The sequence below is a fragment of the Erpetoichthys calabaricus genome, chromosome 6 (genome assembly GCF_900747795.2).
Source record: "Erpetoichthys calabaricus chromosome 6, fErpCal1.3, whole genome shotgun sequence".
NCBI classification, from domain to species: domain Eukaryota; kingdom Metazoa; phylum Chordata; class Cladistia; order Polypteriformes; family Polypteridae; genus Erpetoichthys; species Erpetoichthys calabaricus.
In genome coordinates this window covers 175,314,558-175,340,659 of record NC_041399.2, presented here as the reverse complement: position 1 = coordinate 175,340,659, position 26,102 = coordinate 175,314,558, and the positions used below count along the sequence as shown (strand labels likewise).

Genomic DNA, 26,102 nt, shown 5'->3' with positions numbered 1-26,102 from the left:
TGTCAACTGTGGGACCTTATATAGACAGGTGTGTGCCTTTCCAAATCATGTCCAATCAACTGAATTTACCACAGGTGGACTCCAATTAAGCTGCAGAAACATCTCAAGGATGATCAGGGGACACAGGATGCATCTGAGCTCAATTTTGAGCTTCATGGCAAAGGCTGTGAATACTTATGTACATGTGCTTTCTCAATTTTTTTGTTTTTAATAAATTTGCAAAAACTTTTTTCACATTGTCATTATGGGGTATTGTGTGTAGAATTCTGAGGGAAAAAAATGAATTTAATCCATTTTGGAATAAGGCTGAAACATAATAAAATGTGGAAAAAGTGATGCGCTGTGAATACTTTCCGGATGCACTGTATAATGGTGAAAAGGTAAGCAGTAAACTGTCTGAGGTTTAAATTTAAAGTTTAGGTTGGCAAAAACTGTAAAAAGAAACTTCAGAATATTACCAATGGGCCTTCTTCAGGGAACAACAAATAGGTTACAACCTACAGATGTTCTGCAGCAATTTAAGTAAATTCAGTGTTGTCGAGATGAAGCAAACAATTTGCAGAGGTGTCCCAACTTTTGTTGATTATTTAAAAACCCCTCCGTCTGTCTTAAAGCTGCGTTGGAACAGACTGTGTCACTACACCCCTGAAATACAACTTGGACAATATCACACTGTAGACAGTTGTAATTCAAATGATAATGGCAGGAAAAGGCAATTAATAAATGAAATGAGACAGAGCATTACTACCCTTAGAAGTGTAGGCCTTTCATTTAGAGAAACTGCAAAAAAAAATCTGTCAGTGAGTACGGTGTCCTTCACAGTCCAAAGGCAAATGGAAACTGGAAGAAAGAGATCTGGCAAACCCAAAGTCACAACCCAATCGGAAGACAAATTTCTATGGGTAACAAGCTTACGTGATCGGTGCCTCACAGCACAACAGCTTAACAGAGTACCTCAAAAACTGTTCTCAGTTTCTACTGTGAAGAGAACACTTTGTGCTGCAGGTTTGACAGGATGAATGGCAGTAAGAAAGCCATTCCTTAAAGGACAAAATAGGGCTTTGAAGTACCAGTTGTGGACAACCGTGTATTTCCTTATTGAATTAAATAACACATTAAAGCATGTTCCCTTTCCTTTAACATCTGCTCTCGAGGATGCACTACACCAAGTAAAAAAAAAATGCATGGCCATGTATAAAAATGGGCAACGATAAATAAATACCAAAAGTTCTTAACATTTTCTAAATACAATATGAAAATGAAAGCAGTGACATCTTTATACAGGAAATTAATCTGCATTAGCCTTAAACAAACTGCATTCCTTATGCAGTAGGTTGTCAAGAGTTTCAGTTCTGTTGTGTGTTTATTACCATCTACAAATATTCACTGCATTCATTTCAGTATGTTGCATAGCTTTACACCGTATGCTGCTTGCGAATATACACAGTTGTGAAATCTGTGAGGTATACATAAGATAGAAGGACAGTGCTGTTCACACATATGTGGAAAGGCCCCTCCATGTTTGTCTTTGTCTAACATGTACTTTTGATTGCAGAATATTGGGATCTGATGAATAAGAATGAAAAATATGATAAGATTCCTGAAATCTGGGAAGGCCATAATATTTCAGATTACATTGACCCTGACATCATGAAGGTAAGTGTCACCTGCTGTTGACTGGTTGCTTGTCTCTAAGGAGTTGAGATCTTTGTTGACCTCAAGATTGTTTAAGTCTTGTTAACAGACTGATTTTCCTCAAGCTCTGTGCCATGACAAAATATGATTTAGTGTTTTGAAGTATATATTTTATTTTTTTCCATTTAGAAGTGTGCACATGACCAGTGAATAGTTTACTTTTTGATTTCTTCAAATACCCTTTTTTAGCTGAATTAATAGAGGTTAACTCAAATAAAGAAAGATCAGTATAAAGAGTCCCTGTGACGAAAGTACCTTCTGTATTTGCTTGAATATTAAATAAGGCTGACGTAGTACTTGATGTTGTGTAAATCTGCTTGAAGGAGTCTTAATGGGAACATGAATAAAAAAATGGAGTTGCCCACTTTGCTAACATGCACATTTGGTCAGTTGTAAGCCACACAGATGTTAATGTAGGTCTGCATACAGTGCACTGTCACCAATCACACGACCAGGGCCAGCACAGCACTTGTGTCTGTATGACTTACTGTAGCCCGCTTATAACAGTGATATAAACGGCCATGAGACAAAGAATACAACAAATCAAAGTAAAGGTCCACTGAAGATCCTGGTGGTGACTCAATTCAATACTTCATAAATGATACCGTTAGTTGTCATTTGAACTGAAGAAGTTAGCCCTTTGCAGAAGGTTTGTCCAGTGTGGAGGAAACCCAAACAGAAGTGCAATATAAGATGTACCTGAGGTATGAAACAATGCATTTACATAAGCTACTGGGGGATCGAGCGTGAACTGCAGGTCACCGTCTTCTGAGTGACGAGTCCTTTGCTAGTTTAGGTTTTTCTGGTTTATCAAGCTTTGCTTCTCTCTTTGCGGTGACACACCCGGCTCTTAAAGCCAATCCTCACACAGCCTTGGCTTGTGTTTCATTCCATGTAAAGATAATATTTTATATGTCTAGTGGTATTTGGTGGTGGTTTGTATCGTACTACTAACTTCTGAGGTGCGATACACCTTGACAGTGCCTCACTGACTGCTCATTTTATCTGTAGCTAAGTCAGAAGTTTTATTTGTTTTTAGTTATCCTGGTGTATTTGAAGTGGGGTTGTTGTGTGTTATGATTCATATTTATTTATTAATTGAGGTTTGTAAAAAGCTAAAATTCTGAAGTTCTTTGTCTGTCCATCTATTCTGATTAATACAAGAAATAAATTTACATCAGTTCTACATGAAAATTTAAGGGGAATCAGAAAAGTAGCTTCAGAATATTACAAAAAGAAAGCTTGTGTTATTCTGTAAAAAAATACAATTCAGTATGTTGAAAATTGAATGTGCTGAGCCTTTGCCAGTTTTCCTGTCTACAGTTTGAAAAGCAGTCGGATTGTGTGAGCAGATAGACAGCTCTGGTTGAAGACAGTTGGAAACTCTGAATAAAACATTTATTGAATTTTATGAATGTATCTTTTAGTTATTTTGGTGTGTATTTAAGGCAAGTTGTGTGTTAAAATATTTATTTGTTTATTGAGGTTCTGTAAAAAGCTACATTTTCCCTCTCAGGGTGGGGGGGCAAATGACGTTCTGTCTGTCTGTATTTTCTAGTTAATAGAAAAACCACAATTGTATTTAGTTCAATATAAAAATTAAGGGAAATTGGAACAACAGCTTCAAACTATTAAAAAAAAATCCAGCACTTTGAAAAGCACTTTAACAAAATAACAGAAAACAGTTTATTGGCTATTGCTAATTTGTCCCTCAACTGAATAAACCGTATTTTAATTTCACTGCATCACAGTAAAAGATCGCATTATGCCAGAAAAGAAAGCTGGCTTAGTTCTGATTTAAAAAAATGGCCGTATAAGGTTTGTTTTTTATTGTGTGGTAGAAACTGGAAGAACTAGAGAAAGAAGAAGACTTAAGAGAGAAGGCTGGAGAGTATGAATCAGACACTGAAAGTGAAGATGAGGAAATGCAGGAGATCAGAGAGCTGGCAAGAAAAATTAGACAGAAAAAGAAACTGAAAATCCTGGAATCAAAGGAGAAAGATGTGCACGGACCAAGGATGCCACGGACTGTCAAAAAGGTAAACTAAGAATAATGTGGTGTACTGATTCATGAGTCACTGTCATAGCTGCAAAGTTATATTGGCAATTTCGTTTTCAGTAAATCATGACATTAAGTGTTAATTATCCTAGAATGTTTACAGGCCTTGGCAAGCTCATATTTGTTTCTATTGTAGACAAGAAACAGAGTGAAAGAAAATGAAGAGAAGTTAGTTTTAAAGATGTTAACGTTCAAGTTAATAAGTTACAATTTTTCACATTGCCGTGTCAAAATCAAGTAAACTACTTGATCATCTTGGAGTGTATAAAATATTCAACAATCATTTTGTACTATAAAAGGCAGAATTGTGAATGATTTGTGACAAAGATATTCCTTTGAAGAGTGAGCAGTGCTTGCCTCATGTCCTGGTAAGAGTTAGGGACATGATGGTGGTCCAGAGCCCACCCACGGCACAGCGTCATTGGTTCATTGATTTCATTGAAAAATTCAGACTTGTTCTTATTGTTTTATCACTAGGAGCATTTGGATTTGTATATAAAAATGTCCTATGATTTTAAATAGTGTGTCTAATGGTGAATTTCTATGTAAGAAGTCCATCCCCTTCTGTTGAGTAATGTCACTTTAATGGTGCTGTGAAGTAAAAGGTGGTGGCTGATGGAGGTGGTTGTGTAATTTGAGGTGCGCTGAGCTGAGCTGGCAGCTGAATCTGAGCTGTTAGGACCACATTCACAGTGCCTTCGTAATACTTTAACATTTGTTTGTTCTTACAGGTTGAGAAGAAGACGCTTGAAAAAGAAATGAGTAGCCTTGGCATTGACATGGAAGACAAGAGTAATGTAAGAGCTAAGTCGTATTTTCTTCCACCTGCCTAAGTAATGAATATTTGCTTTTAATTACAATTCAGTACATTTTCAGTTTCTCTCATCTCTCAAATTGTGATCAGAATACAAGTTACTCTGTATTTGAAGAGTCAAAAACAATATTGTAAAGTTAATAACAAAAAAAAAACTTAAGTATTAATTTTTTTAATTTATTTTAGCTATACCATGATTTAAATCACAGATAGTGACGTATAATTCACGCTCTTTTATTTACTAGTACTAAATAATGCTTACACACTTTAAGCCATTTATATTTTTTCTAATGCAATGAATAAAAGTTGCTGTGATAGAACATACAAGAACAGGGAAATGTTTAGAATCCGAATGACAGACTTAATAAGTGCAGTGGTCCGTTTTAGTGCCAGCTGCATGATGGCGCAGGTCCAGCTCACAGATGGAGAACTGCGATTTATTAAAGGATACTGGTGGTAATGTAATAATAATTAATAATAATAAGCAGAGTGGTGGCTCTGAGGCTAAGGATCTGCGCTGGCATCCCGAAGGTTGCCGGTTCGAATCCTCGTCACTGCCAAAAGAGATGCTACTCTGCTGGGCCCTTGAGCAAGGCCCTTAACCTTCAATTGCTCCAGGGGCGCCGTACAATGGCTGACCCTGCGCTCTGACCCCAAGGGGTATGTGAAAACGAACAAATTCCTAATACGAGAAATTGTATACAATGATCCCCCGCCTATTGGTGAAGTTATATTCCAGACCCACCCGCGATAGGTGAAAATCTGCAATATAGAAAGACCACAAAAAAAATTTTTTTTTTTTTTTAAGAGTTTAAGCCTCAAAATACCCAAACCCGATTTAAACACATGTAAACTTATTAAAACACACTTTTTAAACACATATGATATGTGGATGTCGGGCTAAGAATATGAGTAACATCTCTCTATTATAAAACATTTTAACGTCATGCAAGATAAGGCAGTGAGACAGAACAGTGAGAACAGCTGCTGTACAGGCTTTTAAATGATTGACGGGCAGAGCGACAAGCAGAACAAGCATCTTAGCAGAAGCAGCACAAAGTCCACTTCTCCTTAGCGTGCATTCGCCCCCCCCCCCCCCCCTTCACAACACAAAGTGGCAGGAGTGTAGTGCACCTCAGGCCAGGGGGGGGTTTGAGCGAAGCGATCTCAGACAGACACTTTGAAGACACTCCCTACTTACAATTTAAAACAAGCTCATTGGCATCTAACCAAGCAGTTGTCGGAATGCTTTTGGCGAGAAGCAGAACATGCAGCTTGCCAGCAGCAGCTGCAGAAACCCAGCAGATAATCCAAGTACTTCTTAGCGTGCGTTCAGCTCCTCCTTCACAAAGCGAGTGGCAGAGACGCATAGTGGCAAAATGACATCTGCTGTACAGGCTTTTAAAGTGATTGACGCAAAGCGCAACAAGCACAACACACAGCTGGCCAGTGGCAGCAACAAGACACCAGCTGAACTGATCGCATCTCTTTAGCGTCCGTTCAGACCGTTCACACAACGAGCAGCATTACAAGTCCCACGAGAAAGAGATTTAACCACGCCCGGGGGAGGAAATAAAGGACAAATATTGTTTTTACAAAAGTTTTAAAGTAAAAATGAAAATAATGCATATGTAACAATTCCCATGAAAATAACAATCTCTTTAAATTGTGTATCCGGTAAACCAAACTCGGGGGGTGGGCAACAGAAGCAAGCAGGGGGCTCTGCCCCCTAGTAATAATATTAGTATTAATAAATCCACGATGTGACGGGGGATCACTGTAAGGCGAAATAAAGAACAAAAAAAAAAAAAAAAACAAAGTTAGTTTAAACTACAGAAAACCGCAATGGAAAATTCAGAGGAAAGCAAAAGATGTTGCTGTCCTCAAGGCAATAAAATAAATAAATACTAAACTTAATTCCTAGGAAGTGGATAAAAGTAAAGACGGAATGGTGTGAATATCTTAAATAGGACACGCGTGTTTTTTTTTAGTAATAAGCAGTTTTTGTTAACACAATAGTGTTCATAATTATTCTGTTTATTTTTGTATACAACATATATATATTGTGGAGAAGCAGCCCAGACACAAACAGGCGGACACCGTAAGTCCACAAACACCAACGTTTATTTACAATAAAAACTGTCCCACACACGACACAGTGCCCCTGCACCAAACACCGTCCTCAAGTCCGGGCCTCTCAGTGGTCCGTCCTTCCTTCACCGCCTCCACTCCTCTCCTCCGAGCTTCGTCCTCTTCCACCCGACTCCGGCTAATGACTGGAGGGAGGCAGCTCCTTTTATTTCCACCTAGACGTGCTCCAGGTGCCCTCTGATGAGCTTCCTACGTAACTTTCTGGTGTGGTGGAAGTGCCTGCCGCATGAACACCTGGAAGCACTCCCGGTGTCCCTGGTATTCCTTCCGCCAGCACCCCCCGGGTGAGGCGGAAGTGCGGACATCCAGGGCTCCACAATCGTCTGGGCGCCCCCTGGCGGTGACCACAGGCCCCTATAGGGCCAAGAAGTGTGTATGGTCCCCATACAAACCAGAACGGCTGCCCTCTCATGGTCCGAGGGAGGCATAGTCCCCACTCTCAGTCCTCCTAGGCATCCCAGCTGCCTGCCATAATATCTATCTATCTATTTTATATATATATATATATATATATATATAGGATCAAAATAAAAAAGGATATAGATGGCATTCAAACTATGACGTCATGGACTTGCAGTGAGATGTGCCACCGTCTGTACTGTTGTACTGCCCCCGTAGACCAGCACTAAGATCGACTTTTCCAATTATTGAATATGAAACATCATTGCCGGTTTCTCTGTTTTTTTTCACTATTAAATGATCTTTTCAGCAAGCTTGGAGTTTTTTACGTTCAGGGCCAGGAGACTGAATACCGCATTTCATTTGATTTTCTGCAAAAAGCCAAGAAAACCTCATCCATCAGTTTTTCCACACATCGCTCTGTGCATCGCTGTCTCTGTGTGCGTCTCCCGGATGAAGTGCACCTTAATGAACAAAGCCAGTTAATTCTGCTAGGAGATTTGTGTGTGCGTGCGCAGTGTTTGTTGTATTCTTCAGTGTATTTATTTTCAGTTTTCAAGCTTTAAGCGTTGCTCCTTTAGCACAGTAGATATTTGAAAATGCAAGATTGTTTTCCTGTAATGAAATACTTTTTTCATTGAACAATTTCAGAGCCATTATGCAGATCAGGCACGCCGATCGAGAAGTGTGACCAGAAAACGTAAGCGAGAAGCTTCGGAAGCACCGGCCTCCAGGACTCGCAGTTCCTCCAGGCCCCCTCGTGATGTTTCCGGTGTGCGTGACGCCAAGGTGGGTTTTTCTTTGGTGTCAGTGGAGAGAGTGGCATTATGTTTGGGGTTTAATTGTTGCTTGTAAGTGTAAGTGTGTTATGTAAAAATAAAGTAAGCAAATCTTAATAGTGAGGAGGTGGAGAGAAGTAAAGACTGGATGACGTGAATACCTGCAATTTTTAGAAAGCTGTGGGACGCCGTATCTTTTCTCTTGCTTGATAATAACTAATTCACCAATGATGCCAGCCTGTATGCCACCCTTGTTTGCTGTTGGGTAATCCTAGTTGGTTATTTTTTTAAATCCCCATATTTGCATGTAAACAATTAAGAAATGTATACATTATATAGGGCGGCACGGTGGCGCAGTGGGTAGCGCTGCTGCCTCGCAGTTGGGAGATCTGGGGACCTGGGTTCGATTCCCGGGTCCTCCCTGCGTGGAGTTTGCATGTTCTCCCCGTGTCTGCGTGGGTTTCCTCCGGGCGCTCCGGTTTCCTCCCACAGTCCAAAGACATGCAGGTTAGGTGGATTGGCGATTCTAAATTGGCCCTAGTGTGTGCTTGGTGTGTGGGTGTGTTTGTGTGTGTCCTGTGGTGGGTTGGCACCCTGCCCGGGATTGTTTCCTGCCTTGTGCCCTGTGTTGGCTGGGATTGGCTCCGGCAGACCCCCGTGACCCTGTATTCGGATTCAGCGGGTTGGAAAATGGATGGATGGATGGATACATTATATATTACCATCACCAGTCATGGAATGAAAAGTGTTTGCATACCTTGACTTGTGTTTACTGTACCTGATTTATAACACATTTATCTTTCAAAGTTTGGGATTTTGCTCCTTGTTAAACTGATGATTACTGTATTTTTATGTTACATTGTAGATGCTGAAAAAGGTCAAACAAATGATGAAGAACTCGCAGAGAGACATGAATCGAATGGGCAAAAAAGGGGAGGCAGACAGACACGTGTTCGACCTCAAACCCAAGCATCTGCTGGCAGGAAAGAGGAAATCTGGAACCACAGACCGAAGATAAGAGGAACCCACCTAAAAAAACCTTTTCATTTTGGACTGTTGTATATACCGAATGGGAAACTTATCATTAATTTAACAGACACAAACTGTGCCTTTTTGTCCACACTTTATGATGAATTTACATTCTGCCAATCCTGTCAGATACCCGAGTACCCACATATTTGCAGTGGAACAGCTGTGAGGATGTGGCATGCCAAGTGTAATGAACACATTTAGCACACTGCATTCTCAGACGGGGCGAGTAGGCGTCCATCAGGCCATCGAATCTCTGACGTCTAGTTAATGTGATTACTACAGTGGCCTACTGGCTCTAAGAACACACACACACACACACACACACACACACACGTGTAGGTACGGACCTGCAGCTTGTGTGGATGTATATGTGCACATGTATACAATAATTGCTTTTCATTACGATCTACAAGTATATTGCAGTTGTATACTTCCAAAATGGTTTGCACGTGTCTCAGAAAAATAAAAAGTTTGTATTTACCAGTTTTATGAGTTGTGCAGCCATTTCATGCAGGCCTTGGGCAATTCCACATATTCCCATGATGCTTCAGTTAGAGTTGCACAGTACACCAGTAGAAATGTGTCAACCAGGAGAAATACGCGTTTATCGTTTACCACGATGGTACAACTGTGGAGAAGAAGGTGAAGAGTGAACATGGAAGGACCGCTGGAAAGAGGACTTGGCCATGAATGAGGTGCCTTTTTGGGAGGAGAAGAGTACAGCAACAACAGAAATGCTTGTGCACAGACAGCGGCCGATTTGTACAGAAGCAAAGAGAGCCGACTGTTAACTCGTTTTGTGTATGTTGCCTGTGCACTGCAATGTTTTATAAAGTACCCAGGAACCATCAGTTTGACTTGTGCTGCACTCTTCGGCGCTGTGGTCTCTTTCTGTCCACTGAGCTGCCTCCTGTGTTCTCCTTTCGGTGCTGGCTGGGTACTTCATTTGCTGACAGCTTTACTGCTTTCATACACTGGCACACTTTGATGCGGGCTTCACACTTCGTATTTCAAGTTGTGTGAAAACATCACACGTTAACATGGAATATTGGGGGGGGGGTTTATTTAAGACCAATAAACGCACTGATAACGTGCAGTGAATACACTTGACTTGAGCATTCCTAGTTGGCATCCTCTTTCTCTGTACGTTTAGCATTCGTTTGCTCAGAGGTTGATGCGTTTGCCATTTCCTGATCAGCTCTTCTTTTCTCCACCCTAGCTGCCCGCTTCTTCTCGTTTCGTCGGCATCTTTTCACGTTAAAACTGATCAAGTCCGTGTTTGTGGTGCATTTACTTGGTCGTATGTTTCCTTTCATTTTTCACTTAAGCTTGCACTTAAGTCTTCAATCAGCCTTAAGAATGATTTAAGATATGAACAGTTAGGGTAAGTGATGGCGAAGGTGGTAGGGATGAGAACGGTGCCCATGCGCATGCACCACATGGCCGCTGCTGAGAGCTGATTCTACAATAAAATAAAATTAAAAATATAAAGAGAAATAACCTTGGAGGTCAATCATCACCCTGAAAGTGGGTAGTAGACGTCACGTAGTATATGTGTACCAAAGCTCAAATGGTTTGTGATTTTAAATCCTGGACAGCCACTGTAGCGTATTATAGAAGAAGATTTCTGCACTGCCGCTAGACGGGTTTCATTCTAAAATGGTATTTATTACGTGGTAAACTTGTTCTGTTGGGTTTAATTTACATGACTGTTCAAATATAATAAGTCTTGTTTGATCACAAGTTTTAAAAAAAGGACTCCAGTACGTACGTTGATATAATTTCATTCATTTTAGAGATCTGGAGATATTAGGTCTATTCTGTGATGATATATATTGTTTAAAATGTGAATATCCTGACATATAATTTTGCTTTTATCATCCACTCTTAGCTTCAGTAACTGAAACCTCTTTCTCTGGCGATTGCAGCAAGCGATTTAGGGACACCATCAGCTTCAGTGTTCAGCAAGGCCGCAGCGGTAGGAGATTTGGTCATTTTGTATTTTGAGGGGGCGTTGCTGCACGGGTTGGTACTGCTCAGCATTCCTTCTACACAGTTAAACAAAAGCTATTAATGGAAGCAACTGGGAAGATTAAGTTGTCTGACCGAGTTCACCACCAAAAACTTAAAACAAAAAACATGCAACATGGGCAATTAAATTGAAATTTGAGCAGCTGCACTGACCACTGTGCCACCCAATCAAAATAAAATGCCTGTCAGATGCCAGTGAGTGCCCTAATGTTTAAAGGCTGGGGGGCTGTGTCCAGAGAAGGGGCAACTGAACTGCACGAGAGAACATCAAGATAAAGAAACTGGATGAAAGGTCAAAGTCTGTCCACGCCAGGGGAGCTCAGTTCTAGTACTGGGGGATTGGCACTGCAGCCAATCCGTTGGCGAGAGGTTGTCTGGTACCCCAAATAGAACTCCTAGTTATGTGATCTTCTAGTTCAGAGTCCATTGTGAGGCTCTTACTTGTGTGTAGAGATTTGTTAAAACTGCAAACTGTAAACAAAGAATGCTTTCAAAAATGGAAGTGTTAATCATTTCTTTTCATCAATCAACAAAATACAGTGAATGAACAAAATAGAAATCTAAATCAAATCAATATTTGGTGTGACCACCCTTTGCCTTCAAAACAGCATCAATTCTTCTAGGTACACTTGCACACAGTTTTTGAAGGATCTCGGCTGGTAGGTTGTTCCAAACATCTTGGAGAACTAACCACAGATCTTCTGTGGAAGTAGGCTTCCTCACATCCTTCTGTCTCTTCATGTAATCCCAGACACACTCGATGATGTTGAGATCAGGGCTCTGTGGGGGCCATACCATCACTTCCAGGATTTCTTGTTCTTCTTTACGCTGAAGATACTTCTTAATGACTATGGCTGTATGTTTGGGGTTGTTGTCCTGCTGCAGAATAAATTTGGGGCCAATCATACGCCTCCCTGATGGTATTGCATGATGGGTAAGTATCTGCCTATATTTCTCAGCATTGAGAACACCATTAATCCTGACCAAATCTCCAACTCCATTTGCAGAAATGCAGCCCCAAACGTTCAAGGAACCTCCACCATGCTTCACTGTTGCCTGCAGACACTCATTATTGTACCACTCTCCAGCCCTTCGATGAACAAACTGCCTTCTGCTACAGCCAAATATTTCAAATTTTGACTCATCAGTCCAGAGCAGCTGCTGCCATTTTTCTGCACCCCAGTTCCTATGTTTTCGTGCATACTTGAGTCGCTTGGCCTTGTTTCCACGTCGGAGGTATGGCTTTTTGGCTGCAACTCTTCCATGAAGACCACTTCTGGCCAGACTTCTCCAGACAGTAGATGGGTGTACCTGGGTCCCACTGGTTTCTGCCAGTTCTGAGCGGATGGCACTGCTGGACATCTTCTGATTTCGAAGGGTAATAAGCTTGATGTGTCTTTCATCTGCTGCATTACGTTTCCTTGGCCGACCACTGCGTCTACGATCCTCAACGTTGCCCGTTCCTTTGTGCTTCTTCAAAAGAGCTTGAACAACACATCTTGAAACCCCAGTCTGCTTTGGAATCTTTGTCTGGGAGAGACCTTGCTGATGCAGTATAACTACCTTATGTCGTGTTGCTGTGCTCAATCTTGCCATGACATGAAACTGTCTTCCACACCCTCACCTTGGTAGCAGAGTTTGGCTGTTCCTCACCCAGTTTTAAGCCTCCTACACAGCTGTTTCTGTTTCAGTTAATGACTGTGTTTCAACCTACGTGTGACATTGATGATCATTAGCACCTGTTTGGTAGAATTGGTTGATCATACACCTGACTAGAATCCTACAAAATCCCTGACTTTGTGCAAGTGTACCTATAAGAATTGATGCTGGTTTGAAGGCAAAAGGTAGTAACACCAAATATTGATTTGATTTAGATTTTTCTTTTGTTCGCTCACTTTGCATTTTGTAAATTGATAACAATAAACAATCATTATTTATATTTCTGAAAGCATTCTTTGTTTACAGCATTTTTTCACACCTGCCTAAAACTTTTGCACAGTACTGTATATATTATATATATATCTCCTAAACCTGATTTCTGGAAGCTCAAATGTCTTCTGTAAGGATACTCATGTTCAGAGGTGTCGCACCCTGGAGGGCTGCAAGTTTTCAATCCAGCCTCTTTATCTTATTCATGCCAGTGTAACATACTTGGGACTGGCTTTTAAGATATAGAAACTTTGTTTTTTTGGAAAGAAAAATGTGAAGCATTAAGAAACACGGATCATCTCGTTCTTAAAACATGGTGTTCTCAAAAAAAAAAAAATTAAGAAAATAAACAGTTACGGGAATATTTGGTGAGCCAGACTTAGAGCACGAAGAGGCACTTTAAGAGAATTAAGAGAAATAAATAAGGTGCTACATAAACGGCAAAAATACTGGCTCCTATTTAATAGAGTAAAAATAATAGCCCTCCAGGAACCAAGTTTGAGACCCCTGGATTAGTGGATCATTTGTTGGTGTGTTGATATCGTTGGGTGGAGGTTAAGGAATGAAGAATCAGTAAGAGGTCTAAGTTTTAAAAAGCAAGTCAATTAATTAAAGCTAACAAAATGCTAGCAGCAGTAATTGACTGATAATTAAGAAAACCTACAAGCACTGCGGCCCTCTAGGTTTTGAAACCCTCTTCTAAATCTCTCCATCTGGCCTGCCTCAAGATGGTGCCGAGCCATTTCAGACTTGCCTGATTTAGAGATGTGGGAGGGAGAACATGAGAAAGGCCATCACCATACAGGAGATCTGGAGATGATCCCACACTAAGGAGGCTTATCCTTCGGACCCAGTAGGGCAGAGATGTCCAACTCTGGGCCTGGTGGGCCGCAGGATTTAATTCTAACCCCTTTTCCTAATCAGTTTTCACTGCTAATTAACTTCTTTTCCCCTTCATTTTAATAGCCTTGTTTTTAAGGATTCAGTCCTCTGAATGTATTCCTTTCTTCATTAAATGGCAGCCAAACAGAAATAAGATGTAAAACGAGCCAACAGATGACCAGCTAAACTGGGATTTCAGACTCCAACCAATCTATTAATGAGAAGCCGATTCTTGCTGTTAATTAAACCCGTTATTTAATTCCAGTCTGTTGCTACTCTCATTCTGCCACAGCAGACATTTCCAAAACTGTTGATTTTTCTCTTTTTTCTAAAGAACACCATCAAATGTTTTGGTGACCTCGGAGATCAACCTTACCAAGACCATCACCTTGCTTTATTTTCAGATATTGTGCGATGGGCACGGGTAGCTGCTCATGTGTTAGCTTGTTTTGTGTCTCATTATTGTTTGGCTGCTAACTAAGGTGCCCGAGTCAAGTTAATTAAAACTAAAGCAAAAGAAGTTAATTAGCAGCAAAAACTGGTCACTAATGAAGAAGATGGTTAGAATGAAAACCTGCAGCCACTGCGGTCCTCCAGGACTGGAATTGGACACCCGTGCAGTAGGGATTATCAAGTGCATATATCTACAGGGCTTTAAAGAGCATGCATTTTAAATGTACTTTTCAGTCCAAATTTCATGGTATTAAAGAATTAACTTTTGAGACTGCTGGAGTCTCCGACAAGAAAGTAATGCCTGCTGGCCAACAGTCAAACATTACACAATGATATATTTAGGAGTCTGACTTCATGTAATTACTATCCTTGTTATTAATGCTTTGGCTTCACCCTGTTCTGTGTTGCTTGCTCAATAAAGATGGTGTGTCTTAGAAAAGCTTCATTGTTCAGTTAAGTGAAAATGCTAAGTTTAGGCTTCAGCTCCGCAACCAAATGGACTAATTTAATTTTATAATGCAACACTGTGGCTTGTTTTATTCCTTGAACTATTTATTCAGTGATGTTATGGAACGATAATGTTAAATCTGCTAGTGGCAAGTGAAGCAGTTGATAGATGATATGCGCTCATATACAGGACTACTCCTGCTCTTTTCCAGTGTACTGTAAATATGACTTGACATTCTAGCATATCTAAGAATCTTTAAGGAAGACAAAGAAATGGAAAAATTTGAAGAGAATGTGCCGCATGTTTCAATTTTCACCCCTTTAAACACGATAGCGAGAGCACTGCGGCCTCATTGATCACTAGCGTGTCTCTGTGAAGCACTTGTACAACCAGCGACCATGAAGAGCATGCAAGGTGGAGCTGTGGGCGTACTGAGCTCTGCTGTGGTTTCATTCACATGTTTAGGGTGGATTATAATTTATTTTGAATTTGAACCTACACTGTGGTCTTTCTATCCGTGTGAATCCATCATGTATGTATCAGAAGCATGGCCTGACACCGCACACACAGAACTGAACTGTGCTCCTGTCCCATCTGCAGAGTGTGGTATGATTTTCCTTTAGCTCCTCGAGAAACACTAAGACAGTTTCTTTGTATGGTTTGTATCAAGCAGGCAGCACTTTTTCTTCAGTCCTCTAGTACTTGTGTTCCATAACCCCAGCTACAATACCTTCTTGGAACTTGGTTGTTACACCCCACCAGATCACAGACAAGGGCATGTGTCCTGGTGTGACCCTTTAGGCACCACTACTGTACCTGGCTGCTCATTTGTTCTACTCCACAACGTATTTTGGCAGTATTGATCACTCCAAGATGCTACAGATTACCCATTACAACGTTCCATTTACATCCAAATGAGCAGTCCCATCCATTTTCTTTTTGAGTGGATTCACACACAGTCCGTTGGTAGCTGTAGAGCTGCTTTAAAGGGCACCTTTGAGATCTTTTCATAATTTAAGCAGCCAACATAACATACAATCATAATAGAGGCTGCAAAGTGTAATAATTAGTGAATTTCCCCTTGGGATTAATAAAGTATCTATCTATCTAATTTGAATTTCTAACATGTATGCTAAATATCTCTTAAAAAACACTGATAACATACAGTACAATCAGCATTAATCATAGTCAATCATACATGCAAATCTTAGGACTCACTCTGCATTTGTTAAGTAATCAAGCATCTCAAATTGAAACAAGAGTGGCAAGCAGTTTAGATGAATTCAACACCCTCATTAATGTGATCTTTTATGAAATCCCACAATGCAACAGGAGAGTTGCTAGCAGCAGTAGGCACGATGATGGAACAAACATAGATTTGTAATGGAAGAAGAGGAGGAGGAGATCCACACACACAGACTGATTGACCCAGCAGAACCAATTTCAATGTAATTAGAGAAAATGCTATAATACCAACCAAGGGTTTATTTATATTTAAAATAAATTGTGTAGTATAATCTCCACCCTCTGCAGAGGGAAGCACTAGCTGTACTAATGAGCTACCGCATATACTCGCAGCTAAGTTCTCCCGCGGATAAGTCGGGACTTGATTTGACCGTATAATTTCTGGTATTTTAAAATGTCAGGCATAAGTCAAATGCGTAAAACTTACGCTACTGGTACAAGGGATTATGATAAGCTAACACCCACCTACGAGAGTAATCACGGAGCACACTGCCTTTGTTTATCTATGTATTGTAGCTACGTGACCACACAGTAATACCCCAACTATTCTGAAGCGATGTTGGCACTGATTTGTGTATCTCACCCCCTCATACACCTTTATGGTAAGAGCATCCCTTATCTAAGATTGAATGCTCCCTCAGAAGAAAATATGAAGCTGGTTTTAAATTAAAAGTCGTTGCAGTAGCGAAAGAAATTAGTAACTGTGCTGCTGCAACAAAATTCGAAGCATCTGAGAAACTGATTGGAGGAAGCAAGATGTTAAAAAAAATTAAAAATTTAAGTGTTGCATTTTTCAACGGGCATATAAGTCGAGGTCTGATTTTATAAATCGATTTTTCGGGTTTCAAGACCCGACTTGGACGCGAGTATATACAGTAAATCGCATGTTCACAACAGGCAAACGTACTTCACTGTCTCACACATCACCTACTGTTTTGTTTAGCAACACTGCACTTTTATTAGGAGACTTTCAGACATCTCTACCAGTGCAACACGTTTAAATTAAAAAGATTGGTGAAATTTTAAAGATCTACACAATACCCTGAAATCATAACCATGCTTGGTCTACGTAGGCAGTGAAAGCTTAATCTTCATACCAGTTTACATAAGCCAGTATTTGACCTCATCAGACGAATGGCAAACACCTTTAGCAACATGATCATAATCACTAAAAAGATGCCAAAGGCCTCTTCGTTATGCACCATTCTGTGCGGAAAGCAATTTATAAGACATCTCATATTGTCAAAGCTTATGGGGGATACTTCACATTTAACAAGACATATTTCATCTGTATAAGATGCTAGCCTGTTCCTTCCTTCTCAAAAAACACTAGTTTTAAAGTTCTATAAACACGTGTTCTCCAAATGGTAAAATTTTAAAAACTTGTAAACAAGTTTGTAATATCCAGCACAAGCTAGTAGTTTATACTTGTCACTTTAGTTATCTGTATGCTTGTCCAAATGCAAGTAAGTGGTAAACACTTCCCTAAAAACAGAAAAAGTAAATGTGCATTAAGTTAAACACCACATAAAAAGCCATTAACCCTTGCAAAATGAAATGCTCTCATTCTAAACCAACATGTAGTCCTCACATTCTGAATATTTTGTCATGATCCATAAACTGTTTAAGGTTTTGAAGGTTATCCCACCACTTGAACAAAAATGTGTCAGCAATCAGACCGAACCAAGGAGTGATCTTCAATTCACCTCTCTTTGCTTTTGCCAGCATCTCCTTGAGTTCCTCTTTGGTTACAAAGCAGTAACTTTTAATTTCATTGGAGTCAGGATTTAACTCCACGTCCTTCTGAGCAAACAGAATGTAGTCAATTTCATGCTCTCCCCAGATGCCATCTGACTGGGCTTTATAATGAATGCGGGTCAAGTAAGTGAGATCCTCTGGAGGTACCTGCAAGCACAGGAACAGCAAGAAATGGTTTACATGAAAGTGTCATGGTGCACTGAAGTATATGAAAGTTAAACATTTCCATCAGCATTCAGAAAATGAGTCGGCAAATGTTTAAGAGGCTTGCGGCAAACTCATCATTCAAGTGTATATGGATTTATGCTCTTGTATGCAATCAAAATAAAGTCAATTTCACATCAATTAGCGTTACAAAGACTGTATTAACAACTGACAAAGCACCCCAGTTCTGATATCAGCCTTTTATGAAATGCTTTTATTACTTTTGCTTGCAAGAAAATCAGAAAGCAAACTCAATTAGTTTGTGCATCCCTATACATATATATACAGTGGTGTGAAAAACTATTTGCCCCCTTCCTGATTTCTTATTCTTTTGCATGTTTGTCACACAAAATGTTTCTGATCATCAAACACATTTAACCATTAGTCAAATATAACACAAGTAAACACAAAATGCAGTTTGTAAATGGTGGTTTTTATTATTTAGGGAGAAAAAAAAATCCAAACCTACATGGCCCTGTGTGAAAAAGTAATTGCCCCCTGAACCTAATAACTGGTTGGGCCACCCTTAGCAGCAATAACTGCAATCAAGCGTTTGCGATAACTTGCAATGAGTCTTTTACAGCGCTCTGGAGGAATTTTGGCCCACTCATCTTTGCAAAATTGTTGTAATTCAGCTTTATTTGAGGGTTTTCTAGCATGAACCGCCTTTTTAAGGTCATGCCATAGCATCTCAATTGGATTCAGGTCAGGACTTTGACTAGGCCACTCCAAAGTCTTCATTTTGTTTTTCTTCAGCCATTCAGAGGTGGATTTGCTGGTGTGTTTTGGGTCATTGTCCTGTTGCAGCACCCAAGATCGCTTCAGCTTGAGTTGACGAACAGATGGCCGGACATTCTCCTTCAGGATTTTTTGGTAGACAGTAGAATTCATGGTTCCATCTATCACAGCAAGCCTTCCAGGTCCTGAAGCAGCAAAACAACCCCAGACCATCACACTACCACCACCATATTTTACTGTTGGTATGATGTTCTTTTTCTGAAATGCTGTGTTCCTTTTACGCCAGATGTAACGGGACATTTGCCTTCCAAAAAGTTCAACTTTTGTCTCATCAGTCCACAAGGTATTTTCCCAAAAGTCTTGGCAATCATTGAGATGTTTCTTAGCAAAATTGAGACGAGCCCTAATGTTCTTTTTGCTTAACAGTGGTTTGCGTCTTGGACATCTGCCATGCAGGCCGTTTTTGCCCAGTCTCTTTCTTATGGTGGAGTCGTGAACACGGACCTTAATTGAGGCAAGTGAGGCCTGCAGTTCTTTAGACGTTGTCCTGGGGTCTTTTGTGACCTCTCGGATGAGTCGTCTCTGCGCTCTTGGGGTAATTTTGGTCGGCCGGCCACTCCTGGGAAGGTTTACCACTGTTCCATGTTTTTGCCATTTGTGGATAATGGCTCTCACTGTGGTTCGCTGGAGTCCCAAAGCTTTAGAAATGGCTTTATAACCTTTACCAGACTGATAGATCTCAATTACTTCTGTTCTCATTTGTTCCTGAATTTCTTTGGATCTTGGCATGATGTCTAGCTTTTGAGGTGCTTTTGGTCTACTTCTCTGTGTCAGGCAGCTCCTATTTAAGTGATTTCTTGATTGAAACAGGTGTGGCAGTAATCAGGCCTGGGGGTGGCTACGGAAATTGAACTCAGGTGTGATACACCACAGTTAGGTTATTTTTTAACAAGGGGGCAATTACTTTTTCACACAGGGCCATGTAGGTTTGGATTTTTTTTCTCCCTAAATAATAAAAACCATCATTTAAAAACTGCATTTTGTGTTATATTTGACTAATGGTTAAATGTGTTTGATGATCAGAAACATTTTGTGTGACAAACATGCAAAAGAATAAGAAATCAGGAAGGGGGCAAATAGTTTTTCACACCACTGTATATATATTATATATGCTATATACCCACCAGGGAAAGACCACTGAATTAAACTGAAAATATCTTTCATCTTCATTATTTCTCACTTTACCTAATCTGGCTAGTTGATTTTAATGCAATTCAAGAAGTTAAAGAATTTAGCTAGAAACAAGTTTAGTTGCTGGTTTGTTACACTTCAATAAATTTAAATTGCATTTCCTTATATCATTCAGATTTAAATCTGATTTTACAAACCATCAATATAGATGACAAAATAATCTTCAGGCAAGGAGTAAATACTGTATCTTGCAAAATTAATTCATACCTTTAAATGCTTACTTTTCAATTTCACTGAATATATAAGGTGAGACACAAAAATAACCAGATTGGTAAAAAAACAAAAAAATTTAAAAAAAATAAATGAATTACAGCATTTCTATATCCTCCCCTTCCCGATCTCTACACCGCTCCATATGTATCTTCCATTGATTGAAACAGTGCTGTAAGTCTTCTTGCTTGAGGCTCTTCAACAGGCTTGCGGTTTCTGTTTTCACTTCATCCATTGAAGAAAAATGTGTTCCCTTCAGGTCACTTTTGATTTTCGGTAACAAGTTAAATAAAAAAAAAAAAAAAAAAAAAAAAAAAAATTCACAGGGAGCTAAATCAGGCGAATAGGGAGGATGACCGAGGACAGGAATGTTTTAAAAAAAATAAATAAATAAAGAGAAAATTCACGAGAAATTTGATGTTGATTCGCTATTCTATACTTTCATCTGACATTATCACAGCAACTCACGTAGCGATTGTTGTGCAAATACTGACTGGGCTATTCACAGGATATACCTCGCCAGTCAGCGGTTTCAAACAGCATGTAGGAGAGCATATAGTTCTAGACGGTTTTGTAGGAAAGTCCCAAGCCCAGCCCGGTTATTTGTGTCTGACCTTGTACGTGCCATGAAAAATTTTGTAAAATGTTTAGAAATTTTTTTAAAATGTAAGTTACTGTATATTAAATACAAGGGATGTTCAAAAAGTTTCTGCACTTTTTTTTTTTTTTTTAACAAAACTTAAGAATTTCAAAAGCAAATTACATCACTTTTCTACAGTCACCTTCTTTGTGATGCAATTTTCCCAGTGTCATTGCAACTTTTTAATGCCATCAGCAAAAAGTTTGTCTTTACTGTTTCCACCGAAAATATAAAAAAAAGTGAGGAAACTTTTTGAATGTCCCTCACATATAAAAGAAAACCAATATTTACATTTTGAACTACAAATTTTTCAAAGCAGAACTTATTTTCAAAGAATGAAATATACCTGCTCCAGTGGGATACCAAGCTCAGCTTTCAAGCGACGTTGTGCAGCCCTCCTAATCCCAAGAGCATCCTTCTCATCAAGTTCTAAAGTAGTGTGCAGTGGGTGACTACAGCAAGTGTTTGTAAAGCAACCTGTTAGTAAAAGGTAAACAAAATCCAGAAATATGAACCAGTATAAGCAAAAAACTAGAATCAAGAATGGATATTCATTTTCCACACAGTTCTACTTTATTGTTCATTCCATACATTATTATAGATTATGAATAAGGTGATATTAAACAAGAAAGTGGCGAGTACTTTCAGCCAATTGTTCAGCAGAAGTGTGTCAAGAAATGCTACTGTGCCTCCTTTATACCAACAGTACAGTAAGTGCTAAGTCAGAAGTTTTTCTTTTCCTTTCTTCTTAGTTATTCTGGTGTATGTTTGAGAGGGGTTTGTCATTTGTTGTAATATAATTTATTGAGCTTCATTAAAAGGCCACATTTCCCCATGGAGACAAATACAGTATATGTTTAAATATCCACTTGAAGGGTAACATTTAAAAATATTTTATATTTTCTATTGGGTGTTTAAAGAAATCAAACCAAGTCTATCAGAATGGTAAAGTGTTGGACAAGAACATAGAACTGCAGCTTGCAAAAAAAAGAAAATGGTTACCTCTCAAAAAACACTGCCTACATTCCAAAAGAGTATATGCAGCCGATTTAGATTTTTGTACTTACGATTCAAATGTGATAAAATATATTAATGATATACCCAATAAATCAAATACATTAAAACTAAAAAAATGTTAAGTTCATTTTGTTCACTCTACATTAATCACCAATTTTCTTATTCAAAAGCTACCAAAAAATTATTGATGTCACACTGCATCTAAAATGAATGACAGCAACATTGTATTCGGAAAGGTTTACACCTAAAAATACAATTGCTACAAAGACTTACCTGGGAAGGTAATTTTGGCATCTGACCGTTGTTGTAACAGCAGTTTGTCTTCACTGTTAAACAGGAAAACACTGAAGGCTCTATGCAACAAGCCTGTGGGGAAGCAAAAAAAAAAAAAAAAAAAAAATCTGAACTTCTAAATCTCTAGACGAATTCTTAGAGGCAGTACCCACTATTCTCATCAAGACTGCCATCCATGTCCTTTTGGGTGTTCCTTACCTTTATTCACTCCATCTCCAACACAGTCTACTGTTTCACCCTGTCATACTCCACAGCTCTCAAATTTCTTCACCTCAACAGTATACTTCCTCTTCTTTAGTTAAGTTTAATCCTCCTCCTAACCCTTCCCATAAAAAGGCCTAGATCAAGATCTGTGTACATCTGCCCCTTGTTTTCACGTCCATCTACATTAAACATTTCATGTAAGTAGCAGAATGTTTCCACTTTCTTTTCTGCATTCAACAACTACCTCACACACCTTCAACAAAATGTACACTCTGTTTAGAATTATCCTTGAATCACAACTTCCCTGTTAAATGCCTTCTTTAGACTGATAAAACCTTGAATGCATAATAAAACCCATACTTCAACTTGATCATCTTTTCTTTTGCAAAAGGGAATGAGACAGCTTCAGATTAGACAGAACATTTTCTCTCATATCATTACCTTTCCACTTTTATGACTTTTTACCATGAAACCACAAAAAACTGTCGCAAAATGCCTAGTTGGCACTTCCTGTTATTTCTAGTGAACTCCTGGGTCAAATGGGACCACTCCGGACACAAATACAAAGGGAGATACCCAGGGGCAACTGGACTGCAAATCTGAACCTATTCAGCAGGATCCTTGAAATGTACAGAACTAGCAGTTGTATCCCAGGGTGTCCTCCCATAATGTTGTGTTCTACCAACTCTATCAGTAAGAATAAGACAAACACCCTGGCGGAGGAACCTCATTTCAAATGCTCATACCTTCAAACTCATTCTTTTGCCAAAGCTTATGACCACACACGACAGAAATGTTTGGTAAATCAAAATCTCCAGCAAAGATTTCAGTTCTGCTTTCATTCTCACTTATGAACAACGTAGTACTTACAGTCCTTAGAAAAGCTGCCCCCCCCCCCCCTTATATAAAAAGATAAATCATAAATATTAAGTACAGCATCAAGCACTCAGATTTTGAGATTCTAATTCTCATCCCAACTGCTTAACACCAGTGTTCACTGTCCACACTGACATGATCCATAAAGGATATCAGAATTTCCAAAGATTAAAAAATTCAACAGCCAGGTCATCAGACTTAATATTCTCTTTTCCACAGATATGAGGCTAAGGATCTGTGCCAACAATAGGAAGGTTTGAGTCCCGTAAATGCCAGAAGTGATTCCATTCCGTTGGGCCCTTGGTCAAGGCCCTCAACCTACAGTTGCTCAGTACCAAGTATGACATTAACCTGAATCCAGCCCTGCAATCAGGTCCTCCAACTTGCAGGGAAACCTTGAGGGTTGGTGGCACGATTGGCACTCTAGCCACTGTTTCATTCCATCTGAGTTAGTGTGGTGCCAAGATGCCACCCGTTGCATGGCTGCACTCGGGTCCTAATCTGGAATCCTGAGGTGGTTCATCGTATGGAGGGTGCAGCAACGCATTGCATCAGTGCATGCTCCCAACCTCACATGCACTTGTATATATTGATAATTTTAGTAGACAGGATAATTTAAAGGCTGCTCATCAGCCAATAATGTCATCTTGGCTTTATTGGACAGATCTCCACCACACACTGAAATACTGTAGCTGCTTCAGGCCATTTAGGATGAGAAAAAGGACTTCCAGATCTACAAAAGTAGTGGAGCTTCTACGTCAAACAGAGTTGAAGACATATCTCAGAATCTTTTTACAAGTAAGAATAAAGACAATAGACAACTTATGTATGTGCCCTCATCTATACCTACTGTCAAACTTTTGATAGTGACTTTAAGAATGAAGAGAGCAGAAGAAGCCACACAAACCACAGATATCTTTCCATTCATTTGCTTACCCTTACTGATGTTTGAATTCAGATGACAGTTTTTTTTCGTGTCTGCCCCAAGTTTACAATCGTTCTCATCAATCAGAATGCACATCTCTGAGAGAAGCTGGACTTGCTTCTCATCCAGGTTATCTGTATTTACCTCTGGCATCCTGTACAGCTTCTGGTAACTTCCAAAATACCTAGTATGGTAAGTGTACAAACACAACAGTCTTATTTATTCATTGTAAAGGTTACGACAATAACGTTCTTACTTGTGTGTCTCCCACAGACTAGTAGCAATAATACAGTGTCAAAAACAATGAATACCTTATACGTCAATATATACTGGACAAGAAACACCCTTACAATTTTCAGTTAGTTACTATTTATATACACACCGAGCAAATTATTACGACCACTAAGTAAATCCTCCTTTTGTTCTCAAAACAATCTTTTGTTGGATGGACTCACAATATGTTGTAAAAATTCCTCTGTTTCATGTTGACATGACTGCATCACAATACCTGCAGACTTGTCACTTTCACATTTATGCTGTAAATCTCCCGCTTCACCACATCCAAAACATATTTTACTGGATTCAGACCTAGTGACTGGGATGGCCAATTAAGTGCACTGACCTTATTTTAACATTTATAAAACCACGTCGTGATGAAGTTTGCTTTGTGACATTCTGCATTATCATGCAGGAAGTACCCATTAAAGGATGGGAATCTTTTGCCCTCTAAGTGATGGATGCACATGGACAGCCACAACACTCAAAATTGGCTGTGGCATGCAAGTATACTGAATGGTATTAATTTGCCCCAAAGTGTTAAGAAAAAAATTCCCCAAACTATTATGCTGCTGCCGTTGCCTGGACTGTTGACACAAGCCAGGTTGGATGTATGGATTCATGCTTTTGGCACCAAATTCTGACCCCCATCATCTGTGTGCCTCGACAAAAATCGAAAGCTCTATGCGGTTTTCTTGTATTTTAGATCATATAACTGGTCGCTCAAAGTTTTCATTAACAAAAAGTGCCGAGATTAATTGTAATCCATACATTACACTCAAACTTGTTAGGAGTAACATTTTCATTTGCGGTTTTGTTGGATGCCGTTTATTTAACTGACCACTTCACAAAGACACATTAAAAAAAGAACCGATAAAAAGACAACGGACTTATAAAATTGTATAATAAAAAAAGTATACAAATATATTTCCCAAAGATATCATGTTTACATCGTGCGGGGTTTACAAGTTTTAAAAATGAACCAAATAAAAATAAGTAAAATGAAATCACTACTAGGCATTTTATATACCCAGAATAAATAACAAGCTACATCAGAAACCTACATCCTAACCACACAAGGCGTGTTACAAAGTAAGGTTCACCGTTACATACACAGACATAATTAACTGCGTACGCATGCTTCATGGTTTCGCACGATTACGTTTCAACATATCTTTGAATCACTCTACAACCTACTGAAGACACAAAAATTCACGGGCTGTAATGGAAGAAAAACTCAGCATTCTTGGGCTAACCTTACCTGCGCAGCAAAATCTCACGGCAAACGAGTCTTAAATGAGAACCTAATCCTTTCCCTCTCATCGTCTGTAGCTGTAAGCACGCACTGGAGCTCCGCCCTATGACGCAGACGTCAGCACCGCCCACATACCACGTGGCGTCGCCTGACTCCTCCACTACATCCAATCATTAAAACTCTGCCGACACACACGCCATCGCGCCACTGACAGTCTGACAGCGTGAGCTGGTAAGGAAAATAATACAGATGATGTATCCAGTAGACCAATATGTCTCTTTCACCGTCTTTTGTTTAAAAAAAAACTCTGTCTGGCCCAAATTAACTCCTGCTTTTCAAGATCCATGCTACTTCAGCGCGCACATTTATGGAAGAGAATCTAATGAGTGACGTCAGTCCAGGTGATGACGGTGGCTCAACGAGGTCAATTCATGCTTCAAGATATGAACAAACTGATGTGCATTAAAACCGCTCAATCACTAATTGCATATGCATGTAAACTAGCGCATTTCAATAACCCTAAACCGGGGGACTCCG

General features: G+C 39.5%; 2 protein-coding genes across 3 annotated transcripts in view; one reads left to right on the top strand and one right to left on the bottom strand.

Moving 5' to 3' along the window:
- Positions 1 to 9,416, top strand: part of gtpbp4 (GTP binding protein 4) — a 30,341-nt gene extending 20,925 nt beyond the window's left edge. The window contains exons 13-17 of the mRNA XM_028804124.2: positions 1,556 to 1,656; positions 3,537 to 3,734; positions 4,486 to 4,551; positions 7,770 to 7,907; positions 8,763 to 9,416. Of these exons, the coding sequence (XP_028659957.1) occupies positions 1,556 to 1,656; positions 3,537 to 3,734; positions 4,486 to 4,551; positions 7,770 to 7,907; positions 8,763 to 8,915 (656 nt within the window). The 3' untranslated portion in view covers positions 8,916 to 9,416. The remainder of the gene's footprint in view (positions 1 to 1,555; positions 1,657 to 3,536; positions 3,735 to 4,485; positions 4,552 to 7,769; positions 7,908 to 8,762) is intronic.
- Positions 9,417 to 16,789: 7,373 nt separating this feature from the next.
- Positions 16,790 to 25,881, bottom strand: idi1 (isopentenyl-diphosphate delta isomerase 1). Of its 2 annotated transcripts, none has more exons than XM_028804126.2 (5): positions 25,508 to 25,543; positions 24,046 to 24,218; positions 22,009 to 22,101; positions 21,065 to 21,195; positions 16,790 to 17,822 (listed from the first exon to the last, which is right to left on the bottom strand). In XM_028804126.2, the coding sequence occupies exons 2-5, from the start codon at positions 24,185 to 24,187 to the stop codon at positions 17,505 to 17,507; spliced, it is 684 nt and encodes a 227-aa protein (XP_028659959.1). In that variant the 5' UTR covers positions 24,188 to 24,218; positions 25,508 to 25,543; the 3' UTR covers positions 16,790 to 17,504. The 2 variants fall into 2 exon arrangements, with proteins under 2 accessions (XP_028659959.1, XP_028659958.1); XM_028804125.2 differs by lacking the exon at positions 25,508 to 25,543 and adding an exon at positions 25,572 to 25,881 and having other exon boundaries at positions 16,795 to 17,822.
- Between the last annotated feature and the right edge of the window lie 221 nt (positions 25,882 to 26,102).